Raw genomic sequence first — 17,224 nt, forward strand, 5'->3', positions numbered from 1 at the left:
CTCTTCTCTATTCAGGATATACGCCGCACTGTTGCCAAGTTTGAGCGGGATTTCACTCTACACGACCAGAAGCCACCAAGAAGACAACGTCAAGCACGAAGTGAGGACAATATCGCAACAGTAGCGGCCAGTATTGAGGAAGAGCCGAATGTGTCAGTTTCAAGACGATCTCAACTGTTGCGGCTATCCGAGACATCAACCTGGCGAATCTTGCGAAAGGATTTGGGCCTGCATCCATACAAAGTTGTATTGACTCAAGAGTTGAAGCCAAACGATCACAGATTGCGTCGTGAGTTCGCTGATTGGGTCGTACAGCAGTTGAGAGCTGATCCTGATTTCAGTGGAAAAATCATCTTCTCATACGAGGCGCATTATTGTCTTAGTGGATTCGTCAATACGCAAAATTGTCGTTATTGGAGCGAGAAAAACCCACAAGTGGTCCATGAGGTGCCATTGCATTCCGAAAAACTCACTGTGTGGTGCGGTTTATGGCGTGGCGGCGTCATTGGACCTTATTTCTTTCAAGATGATGACAGAAGAACAGTTACCGTCAATGCCAACCTTTACAGATCCATGTTACGCGAATTTCTGTGGCCAGAACTTGAGACCATAGATATTGAAAACATGTGGTTCCAGCAGGATGGCGCTACGTGCCACACAGTTGACGCTATACTCGATTTGCTGAGGGAGAAGTTTGGCGACCGGATCATCTCAAGACGTGGATGTGTGAATTGGCCGCCACGGTCGTGTGATTTAACACCCATGGATTTTTTTCTTTGGAGCTACATCAAAGCCCAGGTCTATGCTGACAAGCCAAGAACTTTGGAACATTTGGAGGCGAACATTCGTCAGACTATCGCAGACATAACGCCACTAATGTTGGACAGAGTGATTAACAATTGGAGCCATCGTGTGCGTCAGTTTGTTCAAAGCCATGGTGGACATTTGAACGATATTTTATTCAGACCATAACTGTAATGTCTAAGCTTCAAAATAAAGCACAATTTACTTTGATACGTTGAGTGGTTAATTTTTTTAAAAATTTTAAAAAGTATCACTCTTAATGAAAGACCGTAGTAGAAAACTTACAATGATAGATAAGGGAAAGAAATTTCAGTAGATTATTATTGGTAACCATACAAAAAAACAAGGTATCTAGAAAAGCAGAGCGTAAAAGAATGATTCAATAAGAACTTTTAAAATTCCTTAAGTTAGCTTCTTTATGTAAGACCGTCTTATGTGACCTAAGGTCACAGAACACAAATTTCCTTACTAAAATCCCTCTCCTTAGCTTTCTTCAAGACATTCCTAAATTGTGGATGCTAAAAGTCATAAGATGATATGAGAATGAATATCTATTTCAATGTATTAATATCTAAATCTAAAAAAAAAAAAAATACGACATCTCATCTAGTGTCTCGAATAGAAGTCACAACTCAAGGATAATAACAATAATTATTATTAATTTATAATAATAATGTCATATTTGTCTATTAAATTCTTTTTTTATATTGAAATGTTATACGTTCTATTTTATATCTACGTAGTTAGTGTGCATGGAAAACAGCGTATGATGAACGTATCAGGAAACATGTCAATTGCGGATCATGACAATACATTTGTCCATTCGCCATTTTCTCATAAAGGGTTTGTATCGCGGATCCATGTTCAACACAACTTCTTTTTCCCTTCTCCTAGCGTTTACTTTTCGCTCTTAAACTTTGTATCATCATTGCTGAATCACCTGTGTGGGTGTGTGTGTGTAACGACAATCTAAAATTGACCTCCCGATGGCGTAGTGGTAACGTCGTGCTACCTTCATTTGGTGCAAAGGTACATAAACCTTAAACTTAAAACTCAGCTAGCTTATCTACAGGGTAGGGTTCTTTGTAGACAACGAACCCAGACAGGATGCCTTCCAATGGAGACGTTTAAACGAATATATTATTTAAACACAGGATACATGGAGTAAGAATATTTACATGATAAGCTACTTTCTTCTATGCTTTTTATTATTTTATTTTCTCTATCTGTATATTCTTCTATCTGGACTTCCTTTTCAATGGACAGATCTGGATCTGGACTTCCTTCTTAATGAACGGTCTGGATCGGGACTTTCTTCTCAATGGACAGTCTGGATCGGGACTTTCTTCTCAATGGACAGTCTGGATCGGGACTTCCTTCTTAATGGACGGTCTGGATCTGGACTTCCTTCTCAATGGACAGATCTGGATCTGGACTTCCTTCTTAATGGACAGTCTGGATCGGGACTTCCTTCTCGTCTTTTTTGTTAACTTCCCTATGGATTTCAATTTAGGTTTTGACTATTTAACGAATTCCTTTATCCTTTTCCAACTTTTTCCTTTAAGCTTTGGGAATAATACTAATATCCTCCCTTGGGGCTGCAATTGGAACGCGCCACCACTAACTAGGTACAACAGAGTGTATACTTGGTGCAGCCGATTGACATGCGCATCCAAGTAGGTGCTACAGTTAAACTGCGCAACCAAAAAGTGCTGTGGGGCGTCGATCAGAACGCGCTCGCCACTGATGTAAACAAAATTTCCCCTATAGGAATGGTAAATCAATCATACAGATGCAATATCTGTTCAAAGACACAAACTTGTATCAGTGCTTTGACTTCCTTAATTTTCATATTAACTTACATGTGATCATTGATTTGATTTATAAGATATATATATTAATTTACTTCTTTCATATTTATTCTTTGTCTTCTTATAATATATTCTATTGGTTTTCATCTTTCCAATTTGCTTTGTTCTTATTTATAAAGTTATTCACATATATTATGCCAATTCTTAACCTTGCACGCCTGGTGCTGCCATCTCTATTCTTCTTTGGCAAACTATTCACATTACTTGATCCTATTGGGTACGTAACAGTCGTCGTGTTGTAATCCGGGTGATAGTAGTTTGGATTCCAGTTAGCCTTCCTGTGCATAAAATGGACTCAAAATCAAGTCAAACTAAAAATTTAAAGTAAAGAACAATATTCTTTTACTAACAGTGTGGATGCAGATGCAACAAAATAAGCTGCTCTGAAAAAATAACTTCCTTTATTTGGTATCACCTATTCTCACTGTGATTATATCCACTAAACAAATGGCTGAATTATAAAATGAAAGTTTCCTAATGTTTTTATATATATATATATATATATACTCTATTTATATCCATTTAAAATAAAAATTCATCACTGAGATTTTAATATTTGGGAGAAGCAAGAAGCGCCTATCCCTTGAATGATACACTTTCTTCTTATTGTTACTACAGGGTGAGGAAAAAGTACAGCACCACACTTTCAATTTGAAAACTGCTTGACGGAGGACAATGAAACTTCGGATTGGTTAATGGCGATGGGGGCACACCAGATGGGGCCATAATGCATCATGGCGGCCATCTTAAAAGCCGTCATTTTGTAATTACCTCCAGATTTTCAAATGGGAAGGGGGTCATGTGGCACGTCATTTAAGATGTGCGTTTTCTCAGAAATAAGAATATGCAGTTATTTTCCCCATAACTTTATTTGGTGAGGATATTTTTACAGTTGAAGTTCACATTTGGCGTAATGTAATGGGTTGTTATTTATTCGTTCCAAGTAATGTAACATGGCTTTAACCCTCCAAGTACGGATTGAAATTGTGACGACAACTGGGAAGTGCAGTGCTAAGGTCGTCGCAGAGGATTTCAACGCGGCATCCAGAGAGGGACGACATCTCACATACCACAGTGTTGCGTGTGTTGCAGAAGTTTAAAGAGATTGAATCCGTGCACGACAGAGAATGTATGGACGGCCGACAACCGCTACCGACGGGGAAGTAGCAACGGCATGGTGGCATCCTTGGCCAAGAGACCGAAACGCAATACCCGTCGTTTGGCATCAGTGTCAGGAGGCAGTCAGAGATCCATACTCCGGGTGTTGCATTCAACAAATGGCACCTCTACAAAATTCAAATGCACTGAGTGGCCACCCCGTTCTCCGGACCTTACGCCCCATGACTTTTACCTTTGAGGCCATGTTAAAGCCATGGTTTACCAAGACAAAATCAATGATCCCCGACATCTTCCAGCACCGGATCCAGCAAGCGTGTGACTCTGTGGACCCTGTAGTTTTATTGCGTGACCATGAGTGCTGGCGGAAACGTCTTGCATTTTGTGTGGCACAGAAAGGGCAACGCATAGAGCACATCTTAGGACGCCAAATATAAACTTCAACTGTAAAAATATCCTCATCAAATAAAGTTCTTGTTTCTGATAAAACGCCATCTTAAATGACGTAATGAGGTAATTCCAAAATGGCGGCTTTCATGATGGCCGCCATGATGCATACTGGCCCCATCTGGTGTGCCCCCACCCCCATTACCCATATCCGAAGTTTCATCGTCCTCCGTCAAGCCGTTTTCAAATTAAAAAGATGGTGCTGGACTTTAGCCTCGCCCTGTGTAATGAAGAATTTGTGAACTCACTTCTACTAGATAGATAATTTCTAATCCCTCCCCACGCTCGCATTTTGTCCTACACAGACACCATTAACGACTTCCTTAATTTGTGATAAAATGTAGAATTAATAGGCAATGATGCCATTAAAAATGTACCTGAATAATTTCCAGTTGCGAGAATTTCCAATGGCATATTTTGAAACTACACACAAGAGTGCGAAAACGATCACTGAATGCCCTATCAAATTTGAGTCACCCTACAAAATTTTCATGTTGTACATATCAAATCATAAATGTACCAAATTCAATGCACTTTGGTCAGTAATTAGACTACTTCGTTTCGTATCACACGTATTATGGAGTCATCTGTCTTTGAATTTCCTGTAGAAATTATTGAGATATGTTCAAAGCTCAGATGGTGTGTAACTGTGTGCAATTAATGGCTTTAAGAGTTTTCAAATATAATTATAGATTTCAAATACTACACGTGATCCTGAAAACCGGTATTGTGAAATAACAAGTAATAACCGGGAAAAAAATAATTAACAAGATTGCCAAAGTCGCTCCCCGAGGACTAAACATTTGAAACCATAAAAGGGGATGCGAGTAACCAATGGAGGGGAATTCCCCTTCATTCCCACAGCAAATACCGCCATAACATTATGTCACAAAGTAAGAATACCAAGCCACAGTGGCGGTGATTAGGTTCAAAAGTGGGTGTGGGGGCAAGGACAGTTTACTTTACCTTGGTAGATAAGGTTTAGCATAGTGCGGGAATAAAACTGGCAAAAAGTGAGGGGAAACTGCCTCTCCGAATCGCCGCTACTGTTAAGCCACATTGAAAGATATAAAGGTTACCCAATAATGGTAAAAAAAAAAAAAAAAAGAGCTGAGGCACATTTCAGAAAAAAACTCGCAATCTAGGCCATTTGTGAAAGTGATGTGATCAGCACCACGCTCGAGTCGCATTTGCTTCTCAGGGTTCCCTACATGTGCCCATTTATTTGAGGCTGGGTGAACCCCAGAGCCGCACCAAGCAAGAACATTGCCACCTCGGGAATTGAACCTGGATCTCCCGTGTAGCAGACAAACGCCTTACCAACTAGACCATAAGGGCTCCACAAATGATAATTCAATAACAGTGTCGGCGTTTAGGGGGGGGCGTGGGGAGGCACTTTTTGCCCCGCACTATGCTAAATCTTGTCTAAAAAGATAAAGTAAACTGTCCTTAACCCCTCCCAGTTATGGCACCCAATCGGCGTTACTGTTCAATAGTATAGTAAACTGAAGACTAGATTACCAACTACAAACAGATGCAGGAATTCAAGAGAAAGCAACTGAAAGACACGTAAAAGATTGTCTGGATGAAATGGGCAGTAATAAAACTATGTTATGGTTGGCAACACTGATGATCAAATGCCATAACCGCATGGAAGCAGATATGCCGTTGAAAGCGCTCCGCTACCGAAAAATGGCCGTGGCAAATGCATACACGGCAGGAAATATAAAACTCGTTTAATTTTTATTAGAAACATGCCCATACTCCACCCCCCCCCCCCTCCCTTCGAACAAAAGAAGAGCCAAAAACAAACCTGTTCGAACGAAACTCGGCAGCTATCAACGGCAGCCCGAAACAAAAGACGACGCTGCTCGATTTTGCCAAAGCTCTGTTAAATTAGCTCGTCGCCTTAAAATAACGGGCCCCAACAAACAGTGCCAGAAGCTATTTACTACAGTCACACGGTGCTGCATACACAAATTACGTTTAATCGGGAATTAGACATGCAGTTTGAGGGATGGGGGTGGGTAAACTGAGTAATGCTATTGCATTTGATAGTTACCCCGTTTCGCCGCCTGAGGCGCTGGCGTCGGGCTGATGTCTTTTAATTCCCTCCTGCTTTGCATGAATTATGAATAGGGTGTGGAGTCTGAGAGCTCGTTAGAAGCATGATGAACGATCCTAGTTGCCTAATGTCCAAGGTTTGCGTGTATCAGACGCTAGAGATGAACTCACGAGAACCATAATGGTCTTTTTTACAAACGGTTCTAAAACGCCCTCAACGCCCTCTGTAATTGACCGCTTTTCATAGAACAACTGCGAGAGCAAAGGACATGATTTGCTCTCTCGCTGCCTCACGAACATTAAGGATTTCTCATTTCGGAGCGCAGGCCCTGGAGGGGCTGAGGGAGCTCTTGAAAGGGGGCATGAAAGAAAAAAATTACCCATCCTCCTCTCCGGTGTCGAATGCTAAAGCAATTAGGCTTATTTTGACATGAAGGTAAGCGAAAAAAAATTATGAAGGGGATGATAGTATGAAGTCGCGTGGAACGAAATAATGATCGCTTCTGAAGGGGTGGGGGAGGGGAGTAGAAATTTTCGGATGAAATTAAATAACTTTTGACAACCGAGATGAAAGATTCATGTTTGAGGAGACAGCAATTGATATGGAAGCATTAGTTGGATGAGCCATAGGTTGCTTTGCGGTTACGGTAGGCGGAGATATGCGTGAAGAGCAACATACAGGTCGCAGTTACCTGTTTAAGAAAGTTGAGCCGAACTTAACCTGACCAGACTCGTGCTGTGGGTAGTTCGTGGTTTCCGAACCACGGACAGACATATCCGAATCACCGAATCCTGATTTGAGATTTGGATAAGAAAACTTGGATTCGACTAAGGAATTCAGGACTGTGATAACTGGGGAGCAGATTTTAAGGTGCAGCACCTCTCCAAAAATATAGCTGTTTTCATACCGATAGTTTGAGATATGTACTGGGTGAGTCTGTTAAAAGAGGCCACGTGGAAAATGTGCTCCTTGCATATAGGCAACCCTGGTACACCGAAGAGAAGAGTGGGGTAGAGAACAGTCCAGGATATCGGTGCCAAGCAGTTTAGACACCTTGACAAAAACGTAAATTAATGAAATATCTCTTCTGTAAATACAGTACAGTGTGACAACAACCTACCTAGAGGAGATGCTGGAAATGTCCTCCGTTGACCTCGAGGCACGTGTGCAGACGATACCACATGTTCTGAAAAGCACGGGCGAGGACATCCTGCTGGATGGCCTGGATAGCTGTGATAATGTTGTTCTGGAGTTCTTCGAGTGTGTGAGGGTTGTTGCTATACACCTGTCCCTTTAGAGCTCCCCACAAGAAGAAATTACAGGGTGATAAATCTGGAGAACGAGGTAGCCACGGCTGATGACGCGATTAGGTGGGAACGCTGACTCAATGCGCCTGATCGTTGCACATGGTGTATGCGCCGTGGCTCCATCCTGCTGAAAGTAAGCGTTCCTTCGATCATCCTCAGTCAGTTGTTCAACAAACACGTTGAATATGTTACTGATGTAACGAGCCGAGTTCACAGTATCATGGAAGAACACGGGGATGATGCGGCGTGACGACACGGCACACCAGACACAGAGTTTCTGAGTGTGCAGTGGAACCTCCATGAACACGTGTGAATTGTCACCTGACTAGTGTCGCGTGTTCTGGGAGTTTATGTAGCCTGACAGATGGAACCATGCTTCATCGGAAATGAACAAGTAACCATCCTGCAGCACCTCCGGAGCAATATTGGACAGAAACCACTCACAAAACTGCACGCAAGCTGCGAGCTGCCTTGCCTACATCCCGCACCTGATGCATCACGGTAACTTTCAATGTGTGCAAGCTTCAGGATCCGCATAGCGGTTGACTGGGACACCTGCAACTGTTGTGCCAAACGCCGAGATGATTTTCGTGGACTGCGTATCATTAGCTGCGCTGCGTCGCCCACCTTTGCCTTAGTTCGGAGAGTCTGTTGGAGATTTATCTATAAACGTAACCACGTTTATTCTTTCTTTATATATTTTATATTGCATATAGCTTCAATTGTTTATTTGTGTATATCAAATGCTTAAGTAACATGCACTCCCATTGGCTAATTCATTCTGAGCGCGGTGTTTAGTTGCCGCCATTTTAGCGCGGTAGTTACTTCCAGCCAGTGTGCGTAGAGAAGCCACTCGGGACACAGCCAGAAACCGTCGCGGACAATTATGGATACCGTAAGCCTAACGTGGCTACGTTTCATTAGTGGCGCGTTGTTGTAACACCAGCTGCAACTTCGTGTAAACAGTTTTCCCTAGACAGGAGTGCATGGGAAGTGTAATCAAGTGTTATGTGTATATACCTTATAATACATAGTTATAGTTATCAGTGTGTGTGCCTGTGTTTTCTTTACAACTTCCAAGAGGATCGCGGTGAACTTTGCCCTGTAGCGACACAATCCATACCAGAGAGATGTAAGTGGTAACCTACAATTTCACTTACATTTAGATCCTACCGGTTCGGATCATCATTCATTTCTGTTTCTTCACTAGCGGACAGGTTCTACATTCAGTTTTGGTCTTTTACGGTCCGGAACGCAAACATTTATGGTCCTCCGCAGGCCGCGATCTCCTTTGCATTGAACATGAGGTTCGTTACCATCAGTGATATTAGTGACATGTGTTGTGCAAACATTATTTTCAATGACAGTAACTAGAAGTTATTGAAAACATTACGTCATTCGTTGTAGCGCGCGAGATATTTTCCACGTGGCTGAAGGGCAAAAATGGAACTTTCCCGACCGACAGCGCATACGCTGTTCTCTTGTCAGTGACGTTTCACAGTCCGCTCCCTTCGCCCCTCGCGCTGTACGAGGACTTTCGGTCCGCGACCAGTGACATGACGTCATTCACCCGGTGTGTCCCTGAGTTATTTTTAGACTGCAGTTTTCTGTTCCTTCACGGGACTGGCTTTTTCGTTCGTTTTCGTGAGGGAAACTTACAGCGAGAAGAAATGTATCGCGGACAGGTGCATCAAGCAGCCCACGCGTGCAGACGTGACATCACCATAGCAACCGTGCATCAGCTGTTCCAGTACTTGTCAGTGTCAACGACTACCCGCAGTGTCGCAGCCTAACCAGGACTTCAGATGCCCAGATGGTCCAGTGAATGCCAGATCGGTGAGTACAATAGTGTTTGGTTCAATACTTCCTCATTTTCTCCTTTCCTTTCAAAACGCATTGCTTTATCCCTCCCACCTTGAGGCATGGCAGACTTAGCACATTTTCTAAAGCAACGTGCCGCCTACAGGGGGTAAATAACGAGATTGCAGTCATATATTAGCAGTGTTGATCCAGAGGCGCCGAACGTTCAACAGATCAAGGTTCGGCTGGAGCAACTGAACACTTTATGGCCCAAGCTGGAAGAAATTCAGGATTGCATTGAATTTGAAGCCACAGACGATGAACACACGGCAGTTCGAGAGACAATCGAACTTTCATATTTCGATCTCAAGTCGCAGATGCTAACATTAATTGAGGGAAATCATTCAAATACAGATGGCGCGGAAAATGAACCCAGGGCTTCGTGCAAGTCTCAAGTAAAGTTGCCATTAATAGAGCTTCCGCATTTCAGTGGAAACTACACCCAGTGGGTATCATTGAAAGACACATTTTCTTCGCTCATACAAGATAATTCGGATATTTCAGATATTCAGAAATTCCAGTATTTACGTGTCGCACTGAAGGGTGAGGCATTGCAAATCATTGAAAGCATACCAATTACAGCATCCAACTACGGTGTAGCGTGGAAACAACTCCAAGAGCGTTTTGACAACAAGCGTCTCATAGCTGCTTCACACGTCAATGATATTTTGCATATAAAACCAGTGTCGAAAGAAAACGCAGAAGAATTGCGATCGTTCACAAACACAGCTATTAGCTCCATCTCAGCTTTAAAATTATTAGCAGGAGATAGTTCACTATCAGATATATTGTTAGTTCAACATCTTACTTCTCAGCTTGATGCCACCACACGAAAAGCTTTCGAATTAGAAGTGAATGATTCTGAATTCACCACTCTTGACAGTTTGTTTCAATTTCTAGAGCACAGAACCAAGGCGTTAGAGAAATTCAAACCAATTTCCAATGAAAGATCAACATTTAAGCCACAGTTTAGTGGCAACACCAAACAACAAAGTCACAAACCTGCGCATCCTTCTCCTTCAAGATCGTATGTTTCTACTGTATCTACTTCATGCCTGTATTGCAAGGATACTATGAATAATAATAAGCATCCGCTGTTTGCGTGCAGTTCTTTCAAAGCAGCTACTATAGCTCAGAAGTACAAATTTCTTCGAGAAAACCAGATGTGTTTCAATTGTCTTGGACAGTCAGATCACCAGGGATTTAGGTAAGGATGCAAGGCAGGATCTTACAAGTATTGCAGCGAGAAACATAATTCCCTTCTTCATGAAGGTAAGAACAGCAGAGAACGTCAAACACAGAAGCAGCCCAGTCAACCCAGAAGTAAATCGGCAGTAGGCGATGATACTCGTTTTCAGGATAATGATGCCCAGACTAAAGCAACATATTGTTCTGTCAAGAACAGAGAAACTTCGCAAGTTCTCCTATCCTCAGCAGTCAAAAAAATCAAGAACGCATACGGCGAGTGGCTCCCATGTCGTGCACTTTTGGATGGAGCCTCGCAGAGTAACATTATGACAGAGAACCTTTCTCAGCAGCTACGCATCAAGAAAAATAAAACGCCGAATACCTATCCAAGGGATAAATGAAGCTACAGTGCAAGCCTTTCACACCATGGAGACTCAGATTAAATCCAGCATAAGTGGATTCACCATGGACATATCTTGTTCCATCTTGCCAAACATCACAGGTTCGATGCCAGCGCAGAGACTCGAAACTTCCACATGGGGAATTCCGAGTGACATACATTTAGTAGATCCTAGCTTCTATACACCTGGCAACATTGACCTACTTCTGTCTGCAGATGTGCTCTACACGATTCTCAAGCCAGAAAAACTTTCAAGACCAGGAAACTATCCAGCGTTGCAAAACACTGAATTTGGATGGATTGTAGCAGGAAGGATTCCTAATGCACCATCTACGAACGGACCTTCGAAGTCATTTTTTGTTCGCGCAGAAGATACAGTCAATTTCCATTTACAGAGATTTTGGGATTTGGAGGAACTCCATGATAAGTTGGCTTCGCCAGCAGAAATCGCCTGTGAAAAACATTTCCAGGAAACTACATCTCGTGATCGAAAAGGTCGATACACAGTCAAGGTACCCTTGAAGAAGGACAGATCTGTTCTTGATGACTCTCTGCAAACAGCGATTTCACGATTTAACCAATTAGAAAGAAGAATGGATCGGAACATGGAATTGAAAAGAGAGTACACAGAATTCATGGTCGAGTACCAACAACTCAAACACATGCAACCAATTGGGACATTGGAAGATATATCCAGAGACAAGGAGACAAGGTACTACATTCCACATCACTGTGTGATCAAGGAATCAAGCAAAACTACACGTTTAAGAGTGGTTTTTGATGGAAGCTCGCCCACAACTACGGGGGAATCGTTGAACAGTATACAGATGATTGGTCCCACGATACAAGAAGAATTGTTTTTAATCCTGCTCAGGTTTCGTAGACACAAAATCGCACTGACTGCAGACACGGCTAAAATGTATAGACAAATTAACATGCATTTAGAAGACAGACCACTTCGATGCATCTTATGGAGAGCAACATGTGACGAACCGATCCATGTTTACAGTTTGAACACAGTCACTTATGGATTAACTTCAAGTTCATTCTTGGCCACAAGATGCCTCGAACAGTTGGCAGAAGATGAATCATCAAATTTCACAGTAGCCACTCATGTCTTAACACATGACTTCTACTTTGACGATTTTCTGGGAGGAAATCATTGCATTGAAGGTGCGATAAAGCTGCGTGAAAGTCTCACAGAATTACCCCAGAAGGGAGGATTCAATCTACGTAAATGGTGCTCCAATAGCAAGGCAGTGTTACAATCTATTCCAGAAGAATTGAAGGCAGTACAGGACCTAGTGCAATTCGACACAGAAGGCAGAAAAACATTGGGAATTTCATGGCACCCATCCACGGACGAATTTCTTATGGACAGCAAGGTCGCCACAACAGTGGATGTAGGCTCGTTGAAGATCTTCTCAAAGCGCCAAGTTGCCAGCATAATTGCACAAGTGTTCGATCCAATCGGACTAATATCGCCAGTGGTGATCACATACAAGTCATTCCTGCAGCAGTTATGGCTCCACAATGTAGGATCCTATAGATTTGCAGAAAAAAAGGCGTCGTCTTCATTCGCAGCTCACATGTATTAACGAAGTAAAAGTACCACGGTTCGTTTTGGCTCCAGGAGACATACGTAAAGTTCAAATTCACGGTTTCTCTGATGCATCAGAGAGAAACTATGGCAGTGTTCTCTTCGTAAGATCAATTGATTCAGAGGGTCACATAAGTGTGAATTTATTGTGTTCAAAGTCCAAGGTGGCTCCGGTGAAGAGAACCACTCTTCCACGTTTGGAATTATGTGCGGCAGTTCTACTAGCCAAACTGGTACACAAAGCATTGCCCATACTGTGTCTATGCATAGACACCATTCATTCACCTATGGACCGACTCAAAAATCGTCCTAGCTTGGCTGGCGTCACCAGCCAGTAAATGGAAACCTTTTGTTGCAAACCGAGTTGCTATGGTACAGGAACTCGCACAAGTCACTGATTGGAAGCACATTCCGTCAAAAGACAATCCTGCAGATCTGATCTCACGAGGAGTCGATGCAAAAACTATCAGATCACTTCAGCTTTGGTGGCACAGACCCGGCTGGCTCCAAGAAGACGAGACACAGTGGCCATCCTCGAGTTTAGCATTCAGTCCAGACGACAACACTATTCCAGAGCAGCGTAAGGTAGCAGGTACCACATTGGTCACTCATGTAACAACTGAAGAAGAAATCATATCTAGATATTCAAGTTTATCCAAGCTACTGAGAGTAGTGTCACTCTGCAAAAGGTTCATCAGCAATTGCAGAAACTCAAGAGAGAAAAGGAGTGAAGACCTTACCACCTTTGAAATTCAAGGCGCCACACTTGCCTGCATCAAGATAACACAACGCGCATTCTTCTCTCAGGAAATCAAAGATTTGTCTGACAAGCAGCAAGTACACAACAAAAGCATTTTGAGGAACCTTCATCCATTTCTCGACAATGAACAAGTAATTCGTGTCGGAGGAAGACTGGAAAACAGCGAACTGGAATTCCAAAGCAAACATTAAATTATTCTTCATCCGAAGAATCATTTCGCGAAAATTTTGATAGCATCAGAACACAAGAGACTTATGCATGCTGGTCCACAGCTTCTCATATCATCACTTCGTGAGAAATACTGGATACTTCGCATACGACAGGTGGTCAAGCAGATCATTCACCAGTGCAACATATGCTATCGTTTGAAGGCTTCAGCCGCCCAGCAACTGATGGGGCAGTTACCCTCCAGTAGATTGGGACCCAGCAAGGCATTCCATCACGTAGGCGTTGATTACGCAGGGCAATACCACATCAAGGCCGGAGCCGCAAGAAGCAGATCCACAAGAAAATGCTACATTGCAGTTTTCACTTGTCTTGCCACAAGGGCAATTCATCTAGAGATTGTCTCAGACTTGACATCACAAGCCTTCATCGCAGCTCTATTACGCTTCACCGCGAGAAGAGGAAAGTGTGCAAGTATTTTTAACGACAATGCTACGACGTTCCATGGTGCTAAAATGAATTGCAGGAATTACGTAAACTCTTTCAATCACAAGAGTTCAACAAGGACATCAACAGATTTGCAGCAAAAGCAATTTTAAGCAAAATTGTGCCTTTACCACATTGGGAAGAAGACGCTCCATGAGCTAAAACATTGACAATATATCCCCTAGTGTTAGGTTGGATGTGAACATTCCAAAGGGGGGGAGTATGTTGGAGATTTATCTATAAAAGTAAACACGTTTATTCTTTCTTTATATGTTTTATATTGCATATAGCTTCAATTGTTTATTTGTGTATATCAAATGCCTTAAGTAACCTGCACTCCCATTGGCTAATTCATTCTGAGCGCGGTGTCTAGTTGCCGCCATTTTAGCGCGGTAGTTACTTCTAGCCAGTGTGCGTAGAGAAGCCACTCGGGACACAGCCAGAAACAGTCGCGGACAATTATGGATACCGTAAGCCTAACGTGGCTACGTTTCATTAGTGGCGCGTTGTTGTAACACCAGCTGCAACTTCGTGTAAACAGTTTTCCCTAGACAGGAGTGCATGGGAAGTGTAATCAAGTGTTATGTGTATATACCTTATAATACATAGTTATAGTTATCAGTGTGTGTGCCTGTGTTTTCTTTACAATCCATACCAGAGAGATGTAAGTGGTAACCTACAATTTCACTTACATTTAGATCCTACCGGTTCGGATCATCATTCATTTCTGGTCCTTCACAGCCGGACAGGTTCTACATTCAGTTTTGGTCCTTTACGGTCCGGAACGCAAACACAGTCTTTCGACACACTTTTAGCCTATTCAGCACGGATCCGTTTTCCCGCCATTTTGCAATCAGTTTTTGCATTACTGATTTGGTTGGGACCTTCGCTGGAACTCCATTCACCGCAAACTTCGTCGTAAACAAATCTGCACGCTGTTTCCAAGAACCGGGGCGAGAATACGTCTCGACAACAAAGATACGCTGCTGCACCGTTAACACCATGCTGACCCACGGAACCACACTCACAACTTTCTTCGCCGCTCAACTGCACTCAACTGACCTGCACGCTGCCTGCCTCAAGGTCACTATTGGACACTTTCCTTTCAATCCCCCTCTAAGTCAAGTTGTCTAAACTGCTTGGCACCGATATCCTGGACTGTTCTCTACCCCGCTCTTCTCTTCGGTGTACCAGGGTTGCCTACATGCAATGAGCACATTTTGCACGGGGCCTCTTTTAACAGACTCACCCAGTATTTTAGGACAAGAAATCAAGTAAAATGAAGACACTTTGTTGCACCTTTTTGCGAGATTAGCACATTTATCATCTTTTTAACCCCCTGTGATGCTTCTGCACCCTTTTCCTTCCGTTTCTTTCATGTTTTGTTAAAAAATTGGGGAGAAAAAGAAACGATTTTCACTCTTCATGAGCAGCTACATAAAACCCTATTGTCTCATTTTGCAGAGCAGAACAAGAGCTATAAAATTGTATAATACAATCATTGCAGCCCCAATAGTTCCCAAGATAATGTAGCAAAACCCCGCGAAAGAAAACAGAAACTTCAACAAAACCTATTCGGCAGAAGCACAGTTCTCTATGCGGTCCGCGCGATATATATAAAGAAGGTGCAGAAAAAGAGAGCATTGAATAAAGGCATTTTATCAGCACGTTTTCTTGTACCTTTTTTAAAATATTTATTTTCAGAACCTCTTTTCCCCTTTCCCGACCATACTCCTTGGAGTCTCCCATTTTAATGTGACAATAATCGTAGACACATACATGTCAAATATTCGCCTTGGTAGTTTCAGCCCACGATCATCTGTTTCATTTTCACGTATCACTGTATTGGTAAGGGAGACTAAACCACATTTTCATCTGGAGGAGATGACTATGTTCACTAAATTTTCAATTTCGCTGCGTCTTTCACTTCACGATCCATATTTGAGGGCCAACTACCACAGATAAATTACGGTTGTACGTGTCAGGGACGCCCATTCCCCCCAAGGCACATGACGCACTCCCCCCCAAAAGGTAGAACACCTCCCCCCCACGTTTATGCCGAATTAATTTCTCACATTTTTTTGTCAGACAAAATTTGCGCAAAAATATAATACCAGAGGTGCAACCACGAATTTTTGTCTGGGGGGCGGGGCAAGTACCAGGATAAACGTACCAATAATAGTAATAACATTAATAATGGCTTATTATTATCATCATCATCATCATTATTATTATTATTATTATTATTACTACTACTACTACCAGTAGTAGTAGTAGTATTAAATACGTTATTATCCTCATAAATTACTTAAAAAGGGGGTTGAAGTCTGTGTGCTAAAGCATTTGTTTGGAACAAACTATTTGAAATAGTTTATCAACACAGCCAATTTCACATTAGCTCATAATGGAAAACAAGGACACAAACTGTATTTTTGAATGGCAGAAAATGAATGATAAATGCATTTCGAAGATGCATGCGCAACTTTGACGTACAACATATGTTTTACACATATGCAACATGGAATGACATAAAATAAGAAAATACATATCCAACAAACTAACACTAAATTGTGTACGTATTCAAAGCTTATTCAATACAAATATACAACACATATTATTTAAATACACCACATTACAGAAAACAAGTAGATTGCGAGCAAAGCGAGCAAGACAATTTTTAGATCCAATTTTTGCAATTGAAAACAATATTGATTTAATAGGGCGCAAATAATTTCATGCCATTCTTTATTTTACAACTTTTCTTTTAGATCATTCGGCGCCCATGGCCGACTCCTGCCGCCCCTACCTACAGCTCTGAACTGACGAAAACAAGAAAAGCAATAATGCGAGCGAAGCAAGCAAGAAAATTTTTCAAAATATATATATTTATTTTCATAAAATTTGAAATCGAAGGGGGTAATTGCTCCTGTGCCCCTCCTGCAGGTACCCTTGGCCGTCAATGTTTGTCCCCCCTTTCCCCTATACAATTGACTTCCGTCGAAGGTTGGGGGCCCCCTGTGGTTGCGTCAATGTATAATACAGACATATTTAAGCAATATATGTTTACTTTAGATACGTTGGGCTCACTGCCATTGTTAGTCAACCTTATTGTGCACAGTTTGTCTATTCGACTAACCTTGTATTAATGAGAATAC

At 42.1% G+C, this 17,224-nt stretch overlaps 1 protein-coding gene across 1 annotated transcript; it reads left to right on the top strand.

Annotated features, from left to right (window-relative positions):
- Positions 1-11,084: 11,084 nt before the first annotated feature.
- LOC145984489 (uncharacterized) lies at positions 11,085-12,656 on the top strand. Its single transcript, XM_083118149.1, has 2 exons — positions 11,085-12,231; positions 12,337-12,656. Exons 1-2 carry the CDS (start codon positions 11,085-11,087, stop codon positions 12,654-12,656), a joined length of 1,467 nt encoding a protein of 488 aa, XP_082974275.1.
- Positions 12,657-17,224: the final 4,568 nt, after the last annotated feature.

This window comes from Lepisma saccharinum, chromosome 1 (genome assembly GCF_977018435.1).
Source record: "Lepisma saccharinum chromosome 1, izLepSacc3.1, whole genome shotgun sequence".
NCBI classification, from domain to species: domain Eukaryota; kingdom Metazoa; phylum Arthropoda; class Insecta; order Zygentoma; family Lepismatidae; genus Lepisma; species Lepisma saccharinum.

What these genes read in the sequence shown, in the direction of transcription:
- LOC145984489 (XM_083118149.1), top strand. Translation starts at nt 11,085, where the DNA reads ATGGAGACTCAGATTAAATCCAGCATAAGTGGATTCACCATGGACATA. An exon ending in AGGAAATCATTGCATTGAAG is followed by an intron (nt 12,232 to 12,336) that starts GTGCGATAAAGC and finishes AATCTATTCCAG; the next exon opens with AAGAATTGAAGGCAGTACAG.